This window comes from Ascochyta rabiei, chromosome 3, assembly GCF_004011695.2.
Source record: "Ascochyta rabiei chromosome 3, complete sequence".
Taxonomy (NCBI): Eukaryota; Fungi; Ascomycota; class Dothideomycetes; order Pleosporales; family Didymellaceae; genus Ascochyta; species Ascochyta rabiei.
The window spans coordinates 581,415-594,562 of NC_082407.1; the positions used below are offsets into that span (position 1 = coordinate 581,415).

General features: G+C 46.9%; 4 protein-coding genes across 4 annotated transcripts, besides 7 other annotated features; 2 read left to right on the forward strand and 2 right to left on the reverse strand.

Moving 5' to 3' along the window:
* Positions 1-652: 652 nt before the first annotated feature.
* Positions 653-671: a tandem repeat.
* Positions 672-1,487: 816 nt separating this feature from the next.
* EKO05_0001835 (Alcohol dehydrogenase (NADP(+))) lies at positions 1,488-2,543 on the reverse strand (the record flags this gene model as incomplete). Its single annotated transcript, XM_038946795.1, has 1 exon — positions 1,488-2,543. One exon carries the CDS (start codon positions 2,541-2,543, stop codon positions 1,488-1,490), a length of 1,056 nt encoding a protein of 351 aa, XP_038795308.1.
* Positions 2,544-3,490: 947 nt separating this feature from the next.
* On the forward strand, positions 3,491-3,667 carry EKO05_0001836 (uncharacterized protein; the record flags this gene model as incomplete). Its single annotated transcript, XM_059635771.1, has 1 exon — positions 3,491-3,667. The coding sequence occupies one exon, from the start codon at positions 3,491-3,493 to the stop codon at positions 3,665-3,667; it is 177 nt and encodes a 58-aa protein (XP_059491754.1).
* Positions 3,668-3,862: 195 nt separating this feature from the next.
* EKO05_0001837 (uncharacterized protein) lies at positions 3,863-4,285 on the reverse strand (the record flags this gene model as incomplete). The annotated part of the gene is made up of 1 exon (XM_038946796.1): positions 3,863-4,285. One exon carries the CDS (start codon positions 4,283-4,285, stop codon positions 3,863-3,865), a length of 423 nt encoding a protein of 140 aa, XP_038795309.1.
* A 277-nt stretch (positions 4,286-4,562) lies between these two features.
* Positions 4,563-4,828: a mobile genetic element.
* Positions 4,829-6,695: a mobile genetic element.
* Positions 6,694-9,563: a mobile genetic element.
* Positions 9,500-9,527: a tandem repeat.
* Positions 9,564-9,635: a tandem repeat.
* Positions 9,636-9,857: a mobile genetic element.
* A 1,026-nt stretch (positions 9,858-10,883) lies between these two features.
* Positions 10,884-12,695, forward strand: EKO05_0001838 (uncharacterized protein; the record flags this gene model as incomplete). Its single annotated transcript, XM_038942205.1, has 3 exons — positions 10,884-11,046; positions 11,101-11,685; positions 11,734-12,695. 3 exons carry the CDS (start codon positions 10,884-10,886, stop codon positions 12,693-12,695), a joined length of 1,710 nt encoding a protein of 569 aa, XP_038795310.1.
* Positions 12,696-13,148: the final 453 nt, after the last annotated feature.

Genomic DNA, 13,148 nt, shown 5'->3' on the forward strand with positions numbered 1-13,148 from the left:
TGGCGCTTGGTGGCGTTCACGCATTCACTGATGACAATGAGAAGCATCATGCCGCAACGAGAAAGATTGTAGGACCTGCCTATACACTGACCAGCATGCTCAAAAACCAGCGATCCCTCGATGAAGTTACTAGTCTGTTCATGAAAAAGCTTGGAGGGTTTTCAGATGGAAATACAGCTGGCTCGAAATGTGAGTCGGTGCCTTGTTGAAAACTGCTTCAATAGCACCCGAATCATTTGGCTCCCTTTTGAAACCACTACTAATGGCCTCGGATTCCTTTCAATGGTGTCGGAACCGTCTTTTTTGGAAGTTTATGTGGTTTCATCAAGGACAGCATCGACTACGGAGGTTATATCAACGCTGTACACACTGCCATGCCACTCAATTTAGTTGTCGCAATGGCGCCCCAATAGCTGCATGCCGCAATATTACACGGCGGCATCGCTATAATCAAGATTTGCAAAGCAATCATGGCAGCGGGACAGCTGTGCGTGAAACCGAGATCGCGCAAGCTAGAACGCAAGATTCAACCTCGAAATGGCCAGACACTTTGTCTCAGATTCTTTCGTCAAGAAGGAGAAGCAAGGCAGTCTCACCATCAATGATGTACACGTTGAGATGTAGGCGGTGGTGTAAGCACGATCGCCGAGTGCCCCCCCCCCCCCCCCCCCAGTTTACTAAGACATACATAGTATCGCAGGAGCTGATGGTACACCATTTTTTACTACCTGATGAAAACGCCAAAGACCATGAAAAACCTCGCGTAGGAGATCGATTTATCTTGTAAAGATGGCAACTAGTAGTGAAGCTATCTTACCCCAAATCTGTGATCCAAGAATCGCTACGCACCTGCCCACCCTACGCAGTACCAATGCCGCGTCACGCGCCATCAGTCGTTCTCGAAGTGTCGAGGCATTACCTGAAGCCTGGAATTAGGTTCGTGGTCCCCGCCAAAAAAAACGCCCATCGCAACAGACTGTAGCTCAGATCAGCATGAACGCAATGGTCGTGCAAGACAACAAAGAAGTCTTCGGCGAAGAGGCTCATAAGTTCCGACCTGAGAGGTGGCTGGAGAGCGAGGAGAAGTACAGAGCAACGGACAGAGCAATGCCAGTCTTCGGTGCTGGCACGAGGACGCGTATTGGGAAGCATGAAAGTGGTGAAACTTCTGTATCCCAGACGTTCATCTTATCAGATACCTAGATCTCCAACATGGAGACGTACAAAGCTGTACCAGAGATGCTTCGCCGCTTCACGGTAAAGATGGCTCATGATAAACCTTGCCATACTCGTAATGCTACCTTCATCATGCAGAAAAATGTCATATGTAAGCTCCAGAGGCAGAACAAGGCATAGAATAGCGCATGAGATGATAAGACGGCAAACATCACACGCCTCACAATTGCACAAGCGCCATGAAAGATTCGTGACATCAACTTCATTACAGTAGCTCTCGGCCACATTGGGTATTACGATAAACCAACACTCTAGTTCTTAAGAACATACCTGTACCTGGGCAGGCCCTTCTCGAAATCGACGATAACCTGGTTGGCCTCGCTCATAGGCCTGACCTGAACCCAAGCCTGGAGGTTGGTCTTCTTGGCCAACTCCAACATGTCGCGGATCTGCTGCCTGGTGCCGATCAAGGAGCCGGCAATCTTGAGGTTCTTGAAGATCAAGCCCATGGGAGAGAAGCTGGGGAGCGGGTCGTCGGGCGCACCGAGCTGGACGAATGTGCCATTAACGTCGAGCAGGTTGAGGTACTGGTCGAGCGGGAAGGAGCCGGAGATGGTCGAGATGATCAAGTCGAGACCGTTGGCGTTCTTGATCGCCCAGTCGGGGTCCTCGCCGGTAGCGATGAAGCGGTCGGCGCCGAGCTTGATGGCATCCTCCTTCTTGGAAGATGAGCGGGAGATAGCAACGACCTCATCGGCGCCGAGAGCCTTGGCAAAGAGAAGAGCGAAATGGCCCAGGCCACCGACACCAACGACACCGACGCGCTTGCCGGGTCCGGCACCGTTGGAAACGAGGGGGTTGTAGACGGTGACACCACCGCACATGAGCGGGGCGGCAAATTCAGAGGGGAGACCCTCGGGGATCGGAATAGCGAAAGAAGCAGGTCCACGCCATGCCTTGGCGTAACCACCGTACGACTTGTCGCCATTCGAGTGCTTGGCGTTGTAGGTCATGGTGAGAGAGTTGCAGTTGGATTCCTGCTTCATCTTGCAAGGGCGGCAGCTCTCGCAGCACTCAGACTGAGCGCCAACACCGACGCGGTCGCCAACCTTGAGGTCCTTGACATCCTTTCCGACCTTGGTGACGTGACCAATGATCTCGTGGCCAACGACGAGAGGGTAGTCTGAAGGACCCCAGCCGGAGCGGAGGGTGTGAATGTCGGAACCGCAGACACCGCAGTGGGAAATCTCCATCTCAATGTCGGTCTCCTCAAAAGCCTTGGGCTCGAAGTTGCCCCACTTCATGTTGCCCTCGGCGGCAGAGGGGTCATGGGCGACCCAGCCGTTGAAATCGGGGGTGGACGACATGTTGATGAATGTGGTGATGAATGGGTGTGAGGTTCATTCAGGAGCAGATGCCTTCCTATGTATTTGCAAGATTTACTACAATCATCTTGAAGATTCTCTCATCTTTGGATTTGTCAGGTATGGTCGTTGCGCTATTACGGTGTCGTGAAGTTTTTGTGCTTCGCCGATCGCTCGCCGTTGACCTGGGCCCGCTACAATGACTTCACCGTATCTTTCGACGGTGTGTGCGCGTGATTGTCAGGTACAGCTGCCGCTAGCACCGAGTCCGATCCGAGGAGGAAACTTTTCTAGATTTCGGAGTGGAGATGGCCGTTGAGACGGGTAATTATTCGATTGGGTCACACATGTCCGGAAGTACTACGCACCACGTGTAAAAGACCCACCATTCCTGTGTGACGTCTCCGCCACTTCCGTCACAACGTTTAGCTCCCGTAATTGTAGATCTTAACATCTGAGGAAGACCCTAGATAAGGGCGCCGATATGTTCTGGTGCCTTACGCATGCAAAATTTGAAACAGCACAAAACCTGCCGAGTGTGTAGCATGGAATGATTGTACGACAGTCGTGATCAAGTCTTTGCCGCCTTCATCCGACCACATATGTGATGCGGTGAGTGAGTGGACGTGTCGCTGTTGTCGTGAAACTTGCGAAACATTGACTTCCGGTCACCTCCGCGCGTGCTAGAATGACCCGCTCTTCAAGGGCCCAGATCTTCCACGCAGAATGTGTCGCACCTGCATGGAGAGTCTCGATGCAAGGCAAAGTGTTGATGTTTTGAATTGCGTCGCATATAGATACATGTCGTTTCCGCATGCTAGATAATCTCCATAATCTTCATTGTAATTCCGTCAATGGTTTCCGCTGAGGTCCTCTGATGGGTAAGAGCGGCTCCGTCAGTTCATAGCACAAGATATCGTTTAAACTATCGCAACGCGATCCTCAAAGCTATGTCGCGGACGTGTTGCGCCATCGATCTCTACTCAGAGATCCCTAAAGTTCAACTCGTCCTCGAAATTACCGAGGGCTCTGTTGGCAGACTAAAGGGTGGGCAGAATATAAAGGAAGACCGCCGATGTCCAAACATTTGTGTTCGAGTTGTTGCGAAAGTTGTCGCGTGTTCCTGAGCCGTTGGCTATCAAATATGCTGGGGAACACGGAAGGTCATGGCGGTTTTGTGTCCTACTCTGGAAAACGTTTGGGGGGTGTTCGCGGAGTCAGGCAAGTAAAAGCCTCAAGCGCTGCATGATGTTAGCTATAGTCTTCGCAGACGTTCTGCGATTTACAAATGAATCAAAGTGGGGATGCGATGATCGTTGAGTTCATTCGAGCATCTCGCTGATCCACTGGATGCCCTTCCTCCAGACAAGAGCAATTTCGTCATCTTCCCGCCAGCGGAACTTGACTTGATAAAGGTCGGCTTTAGGCGGCTTCGCGCCCACCGAGGTGACTCTGGCGAGGAAGTCGTGGGCGCGATCGAAAAAGATCACCTTCAGGACACTCTCGTCCGAGACGAAATTGCAAAGTTTCGACCACTCTGACTTTGACACGCCCTGAGTGGAGAGGGTTGGTATGTTTTCTTCGTAATGACAAACGACGGGCATCTCGATAACGAAGCCGGACTGGCCGCAGGTCAGGTTGAGCTTCAGCTTGCGCTCTCCAAAACCATGTGCGCAGCCGTAGAGAGTCCGCCAGAGGGTTTTGTAGTGTGATAGTCGCATGTGGGCAACCAGCTCAGTGGTCATGATGAGGATTGGTAGATGTGAGGACTGGCGATCCTGCTGGTGTTCGCTCGTAATATATGCTTCATTCTTGACAGTGACGCCAACTATTTCGATACCAGGTGACCAGGTGACTAGGTGACGATATCTACGGTGACTGAATCCTGATCTGGTATGTTGGGTGTGCTGTTCTAGCTGTTCTAGCGCGGTGAAGCTTTGGTGCTGGGCAATTGACCGCTTCTCCTCTAGTAAGTGGGTCTTTAGAGATGCATGATTGGACGATCGATCGATCTCTAAATGGGGAGTTGTTAATGTGCACCCTACTAAGTGGTAACGTGCACCCCAGTAAGCCTATGCGAGTTAGATTCGGCTGCAGGACAGCCAGGGACCCCAGCGCATACGTATTGTATGGTATTGCCACCAAAAACAGATGCGCCCGTGTCGTTGTTTACCTGTTAATCGTGATCCTAGTTATTACTAATGCATGGTAGTGTAGGTAAGTCGATTTTTAACGCAGATTTTGACGATTATCTATCTGCTGCCTAATAGTTTAATTTAACAACTATCTAACGTACTCCACGGGTGAGCGGATCAAACAGGTGAGCGGATCACTCTGCCAAGACCACACCAAACCTCCACCTTACCACGCAATGCCTCAACAACAACATTAATCTACGCCCTTAAGAGAAGCTGCAATACAGCTTGCGCTCTAGGCAATTAAATAAGACGCAACACTTACTCTGTAATGCGCTGCAGCTATATATAACACGCCTTACAGCACACTATATGCTTAATACACAGAACAACCTGCACAAGCTAATTATACGCCAGTTTAACAGATTATAGACCAGACTAAGGAGGACGTGATTACTAAGTATATCCTTAAGCTAGATACACAAGGATTTGCCTCTTAGCTGGCTGCTGTAGCTAATATAGCTAATTCTTTGTGTGCTAAGCGTAATATAGGCTATGTTAGCATAAACTAGCCTAACACGTTTGTTAAGCGCTGCCCTAACCTTAAAGTAAGGTTTAATTGCAAGTACAACTACAAGAGAGCCCTCTGTAAGGATCTAGAGATTATTAGGGGCTAGTTTAGGCTTGTAGCGAATATTAAAGCTAAGTATAGCATCTAGGACAATAACACGTACAACTTTAATAAGACAGGCTTTATAATAGGCCAGATATTAACAGGAGCAGTTATTACAGGCTTAGAGCGTTAAGGACAGCTAAAGGCAGTACAGTAGGGTAATTAAGAGTAGACAACAGTCATACAGGGCATTAATGGCACAGGGTAGGCTATTCTACCCTTTATTATCTTTAAAGGCTATAACTACCTCTCTGCCTGGTACAAAGAGGACAATCTGCCCTATGACTGGGTTATTAGAGTCTCTAAGAACAGATAGACTACTAACAAGCTTAGTCTAGACTAGTTAAAGCACTTTAATGCCTATATAAAGACGCGCACCTAAGAAGTATACTAGCTGCTCCTTATTAACAGCTACAAGAGCTATAACTCCCTTAACTTCTAATAATACTGTAAGGAAGCAAAGATTGTTACACTATATATGCCTCTACACTTATCTTACCTTTTATAACCACTAGATATAGGTTATTTTGCCCCTCTAAAGAAGGCATATAGGCGCTAAGCTAAGAATCTTATATATAACTATATTACTTATATTACTAAAACTAAGTTCCTACTATGCTTTATAGACGCCTATAAGGAGACATTTACTTCTAGCAATATCTAAGAAGGCTTCTAAGGCGCTAGAATAGTCCCCCTTAACCCAGAACAGGTTATAATAGGTCTTGATGTCCGCCTACGTACCCTACCGCTACCTACTGTAGAAGATAAGCCCTGGCAGTCCCAAACCCCAAGCACTACCCTACAATTAGGGTCGCAATTAACGCTGGTTTAAGAGAGGATTTAAAGGCATGCAAGCAGCTTACTAACTTTAATAGTTAAGGCCTTTAAAAAGCTTGCTAAAGGCGCAGCTATAGTAGCGCATAAGCTAGTGTTAGCTTAAAGGGAGATTACTAGGCTTTAAGCAGCAAATAAGGCTGCCACGCGACGTAAATTGCATAAAAGAAAGCAATTACAGCAGGAGGGAGTCCTAACAGCTAAGGAAGGCCTTTAATTAACTACTCTAACTAAGTTTAGGGCGTGTAGTAATAGTAAGAAGGTAAAGAAGCAAGTGCGCGCTAAAGGAGGGGAAGTAACCTAAAGACGCTGTATAAAGTGCTACAATGTTAGACATAACTTACGTATATATAAGAAGGCTATAGAAGATATTTCTAAATAATATTATGTACTGTACTACTGTATATAAGGCTAAAGTAGGCTAATGCGAGCTATAATAGGGTAGAGATTTAGTGTGGTCTTGGCAGAGTGATCCGCTCACCTGTTTGATCCGCTCACCCGTAGAGTACGTTATCTAATGCCTGTTGTATAGATTTAACTGCCCTGCCTAGCTATAGCTCTGCGCTAGCACTGTAAATCTGAAGCTATTGTTGTAGTTAACTACGTTGTTTATAGTGTTGTTAATAGTAATAGACGTTGCTGGCAGCAGCAGCAGCGTCGCCGCCTAGTACTGCGTTTAATCTGCTAATTGTTGCAATAAGTGCTAAAAGTAGCCGCCTAGAGGCGCTATTTGCGCGTTGTTGTAAGGTTGTTAGGGCAGGTATAGAGGATAATAAGCTATTAGTAGCAGCAGTTAATGGCTTAGGTGCCTATACGACGGCAGAGGCGTTACAAAGTAAGGTTATTGCCACAGCAGCTAGCGAGGCGTTAGCAATAGATAAGGTTGCTGCTGCGGCAGCTAGCAAGGCGTTAGCAATGGATTTGCAGGTTATAAGCTAAATACTATAAGATTCTTAGCAGGTATAGCTTGTACTAGGTCTATCCAGCGCGGTATTAGCGCCTAGGTTAGCGCTAAGGCACTGGGTATATTGCTATTAAGCCGTTTAAATAGCAATAGATCGTAACAATTACCTTGTCTGCCCAAGCTAGCTGTGTGGCAGCAATCCTTATTGCGTTTTTAACGCTCAACATAAACACAAGGCTCTAGAGGCCTTAGTAGCAGCAGGTTTGTTATAGGTTGTAAGTGATTAACCTACTAGTATACGTTAAAATTGCTAGGTTGTAGTAAGCCTAATTGCTCTAAGATTGTAGTAAGCCTGTGCTAATAAGGTATACCAAGTAACTGTGTATAGGTGTTTGTATACAGCTTAGGTTAGTAGTTTATACATAGATCTTAACGCGCAAGGGAGTACTGTTTTACTGTTAAAGCTAGCGCGTGGTAAGTAATCTAAGTAACAACGCCAGTAAAGAGAGGGTACTAGCAATCAGCTTAGATACCTTAATTCTGCATAGAATTAAGGTATTTAAGGTGCTCTAATTGCTTAGTATACAATAATTTAAGCTTATAAAACAGCTAAAGTATATTAGCAGTACTGCTATTAAGCCATAATTTAATAACCTAGTGTGCCCCTTTAACCTTACTTATTGCAAGGAGGTTAAAATAGAGGTTCTGGTTTACCTAGTAGTCCACAAGCTTGTCTTTGTGGTATCTAAACCAGTATCAATTAAGGTACCCGTAGGCAGCTAGGGAGAGTATTTTAATAGCAGCAAAGTTAAGCTTGTATTCCTCCTCTGTTTTTAAGTAGAGAGTCTTGTAATAGAGCTCTGTAAACGTTAGCGTACTCTCTGTATCCACCTATCTTATCCCTTTACAACAACAACCAAACTAAGTAGTTAAGACCTGCTAGACGTAGCTAAGGACGTCCTTATTTATATGCTACCTACACATAACAATCTTAGGCTAATTAAACACTAAATTAAGCGCGTTAATAGTAGCTAGGTTGTTATCTGTAATAAAGAGGCGTATATTAATACCTTCTGCGTTAAATAGCTTATATAGGTGCTTAAAAACCTACTAAAAGGATGCCTTATCCTTTTATTACATTAGAGCAACCCTAAGGTAGTTTGTATAATTGTTGCTGTTTAAGCCTACTAAATTAAGCATTAGCATGCTGTATTTGTTTGTCTTAAAGGTGCAGTTAAAGAGAAGGATATCTAGAGACTCTCTAAAATTTGTAAGGCACTTAGGGGCAATTATAAGGAGAAATTTAATATATTGTTACACATTAACTTCTATTCTAATATATTATTAGTTAATTTTTGTGTTTCTAGTCTGTGTAGGGACTGTGCGCACGTCTGTGCGCACGTAATCTAGCCAATTAGAGGCTGTTGTTTTAACGTTAAATCCTTAACACTATAGAGATATCGTGAGGTTGCACATACCAATGCCACCACCCAGACTTACCTATCTCTACCACTAACTGCTCTACCTTAGTTCTTATGCCCAGCTTTATCCTTAGTAACCTGCAGTACTTGTTACAGATATCTTGCTGTGTCTAACGCTGTCCTAGAAACGCTGCCTTAATCGCAGCACAGGCAGAGGCAGCTCCTTTAGCGTTCTAGATAATAGCAATAATAGACGTCTAGTTATTATTAGTAAGTGCCCTTGTCTTCTTCCTATACTAAGCAAAGACATACTTGTTATAAGTAGGGCTATAATTGTGTACGCAGGATTTGCGGTCTTCTATATATAAGACTTACTAAGTTAACACCTCTAGGTTTACTCTATTATCTATAACTAACTAAAACGCTATAGGACAGTTAGTACGCGCGCTGGCAGCTCCCTAACGCCAAACTGCGCTGTTAGCAACTCTCTCTAACTGTAGCTTATATTGCCTAGCGTTACTGCAAACTATACGCAGACAAATATGTTATGTTAAGAACTATTTATAGCGCCTATATAAGACACTATAGTCCTCTGCCCACTTAGCAACTGCAGCTTCTGCGTTAACTAAGGTCTTGTACAACGCCTCTAGCAGCAGCTTATAGTCTTAGGGCTTGTATAGAGAGTTATCCTACAACTTATTAAGGTCTACTTTAGCAACAATTAGCGCGCAACGTTGTTGCTTTTAAGGTGCCTATTAAAGCTAGTAATAGGCTCTGCTAATAGGTACGTTATCCCTAGTCTTATTACTGTCCTCCTTATTAACTAACGCGTTGCTATCTGCAGTACTTTCTCTAGAAACACTAGACGCTGGCGTTGCTGGCCGTAACAGCTAAACAACAACAGAATCTTTGTCCAAATCCACCCAGTTGCTAACTAACAGCAATTGTAACGGCGAGTACAATTGCGCGCCCTAGGCCGCTGGCAGCAGCAGCGGCGACAACGACAACGACGACGACAACAGAGGCATGGCGATAGCGTTAATAATAACAACAACAAGATAGAGATGGAGATAGAGATGGAGATAGAGATAGAGATGGAGATAGAGATAGCAATAGAGATAGCGATAGTATCGTCAACGCGTTATAGATCGATACAAAACTCAGATAGATGCGTTAGGCGTCACAAAATGTTAGGTAAGACAGCTCCGCTCTAATAATACTGTCTAACAGCTAATTTGTATAGTGATTATGCCCTTCTAGGTGCTTGGCCGAGACAGCGCGTCCTTAGCTGCATCCCCCCCTGCTATCGGGGTGCACGTTACCACTTAGTAGGGTGCACATTAACAACTCCCCTCTAAATGGTCTTTGGCAGATTTGTTTCGTCCGTGTTGGTCGTCTCGGCATCGCCATACGTACCATTGATTCCAGAACTTTGCATAAGATGTCACATGACTGTCACTACTAACCTTGTCCAGCAAAATGAGCTCCCCAATAACCAGTCTCTTTCCTGCATGATCGTGATATCTGATAACAGGGGTGACAAAGCACCACGCGATTATATGAGGCTGGAACATGGGGCCCCTAGAGCAGACGTGGCGCGCCTCACAGATCGGAAACGCGGGAATGACACGTCTGTCCATTTGCCAGCAACGATGTAAAAACCCCGATCACTTGATATGTGAGCATCCGACAAAACCTGTCAACAGGATCTAGCAGCACTGAATGTGTCCGAAGCGCTGTTGATTGCTAATTGGGAGTGAAGCAAGCAGACACGGGGAAGTGGAGGGTTGGACAGGCTTGGCGCACGTGACCGAGCGTTGAACCCTTTCTTGAAGCGACGACGTTTGTAAGGAAGACATTGGGGAAGCCTTGCGATTCATATGAAACGGTTGTGTGAGTTACGACTGAGTATGACCGGTCAGGAGGGGCTGCACCGCCTGCGGCCAGGCTGAGTCGCTTCGCACTGCTCGAAAGGGCCGTTACTGCATCCACCCCACATTTGCCTCAGGTTCGTTCGTGATACGAACGAAGTCCTTCAACACTCTTCGGCCAGTGCAATCTACAGCCTCCATGCGCGCGCGACGTACTGTAAGCGCAAGATGCGACGAAAGGCTAATCCGTGGCCTCAGCTGAAGATGCACAAGTGACGTGGCGTTTTTTGGCCCCCAGATTATGCAGCTGTGCTCCGCCTCCATGCAGAGCCGCAGGCGCTTGAAAAGTCGTCCCACCCGCGAACGGCTCGCTCCCTCCCTCCCGGTTCCACGCTTCTGAGCTGTTCGTAAACGTGTCTGATTACTCGATACTGCCGACCAATTCGATCGCATGGCCTCTTATTATTAATCCCAGTCGATACTTCAAACCCCAAACAGCGTAGTAATGGCTCCTACACATCATGCGGTACCATTGGGGCATCTGAATGAAGCCTCGGCAAACGGCAAAATATCCACTCGGACGACGACGCGAAATGTTACACCTAGTCCTGTCCAGCCAACAGTTCTGCCGATAGTAGAGCCTGTTGGCTCATGGCTGTGTACGGAAGGTAGCTAAGACTTAATCCCTCACTTCAGTGAGCAATGTCGCTTATCTCGGATAGGGCCATATCAGCAGTACATTGCAGCCCTCAGCGAATCCAACCCAGGCCTCAAAAAGGCGGACCCAAACAACAGAAAAAACCCTTTAAAGCTTGGCAATGCCCTTGTTGTCTTGCTGGACTCGGACGCAAATGGCCAGCCCAAGTTCGAGAAAACTGAGTTCTTGAACGCTACAGTGCTCCGAACTCACTTTGAAAATGCTCCTCGTAACCATAACCGACGGCGCATTTACATCATGGAAGGGTTGGCGCCCGACTTTGTGGCAGCGATAGGAGGTCATTTCTACATGGAACCAACCTTTTGGCTCAGGCAAGAGAGAACATGCGTATGGAGCAACGACTTCACACCCGTCAGCGATGCACTTCCCCAACCCAGCCTACTTAATCCTCAGAAGAGCTTTCATGTGCAGTATTGTGAATTGAGAGAGTTCAACAAAGCGCTGGAGAACAAACCGTACTTTTGTGACAGAACTCGGAGGCATGTTGGTATGACTGCTCCACGTCATGGTGAAGAGAACTCCACCACTGCCATCATGAGGCGGAAGGTCAGTTGGTGGTGTGAGAAAACCAGTGGGGGTGGCTGGGATGGTGTGTTTGCTCATTCATTAAGACCTTCTTTTCGCTTACAGCTTTCAGTGGTGATTCTTTGTGATCCTCAGCTTGCAGAACTCCACCCTGCCCCGAGGGAAAAGATGCAGAATGCTGAGCCGCGAGAGATCAAGAACCCCGACATCAACCTAGAAAACAAACCGTTTCAGGGAGGATACATTGACTTCGTGCCACCGCCACTACCACAGCCTGGTTCAACACCAATCGGACCTCGACACCCACACAAATCGATGCTCCGCGACCTTGTTTACTACTATGAGAATAACTCTCATCTACTAGAGCCGGACGAGTGGGAAATCCCAAGCGAATCGGCCATTTTTCTGAAGAAGATCGTCGCCGCACACTACCTCCAGTTAGCTGACTACATCAAAGCCATGCTCCCTTCCCTTGAGCTCAAGCTCACAACAGCATGGGTCGAGGAACAAGAGCAGTGGAAAGGTCTGCAAACCATCTCTCGCCGATGTGGAAACTATCGAGACGATATCGAAGACACCCTCCTTAGTCTTGGCTACACGCTAGACAACCCGAGCAGCAAGGACAATCACAACTGGAAGAACTGCAACATAGACTATCAATACGTATATTTTCGTCTCAAGATCCTCAAGGAACGCGCAGACAATCTCATGACCTCAATGACAGGTCTAGCCAGCATTGCTGGCAATCGACAGAATCTTGAGGAGGCCAAACGAGTCAAGCGTCTTAACTTGCTCGCGTTGCTGTTCATTCCATTGGCGTACACAAGCAGTCTCTTCAGCATGCAGGACAACTATGCACCCAACAAATCTCAGTTCTGGGTGTATTGGGTCTGTGCCCTGGGAGTCGTCATGGCTACATCCGTAGTCACGTGGGTACTTGATCGAGCTCTCAACGATGAGGCGCAGTGGACGCTGGATCCCATCAGGTTCCTGAAATTTTGGGGCCTCCCAGAGGAAAAGACGAAGACGATGAAGACGATGACAGGGTTCTATAAAACCAATCCGCGGCGATAAACAACAACTGTGAGATCCATTACCTGCATGCATGCGCGTAACCCCTTTTGGGACCTAGGCACTCACGACGATACGACTTCTCTTGGGTGCATTTCAGACGGTGTTCAATTTAGTAAATCTTTTGCAGTTAAATCATAGCACGGTGTTTCGTCAAATATCGACATAGCTACTTCATCTACGCCGACCGCCGACCGCACTCACTTCAAGCATTTCAGCGTCCGCCATTTGTTCAAATCTTCACCACGACAACCTCTGCCTTTTATGTAGCGTGTAGAGTGGTGCTTGGCCAGCCTTGGTCCGCTCAGCACGTGTAACATGGTCAGCCACTCATCGGCAAATATCATCCGCCATATAAGCTTTGAACACAGCCATGTTGATGCATCTCTCGATATATGTGTCTTGGGGTTCGCAGTGCTCTTTGTTATAAGATCGCGTCCTTGGGGTTGTAAGCAT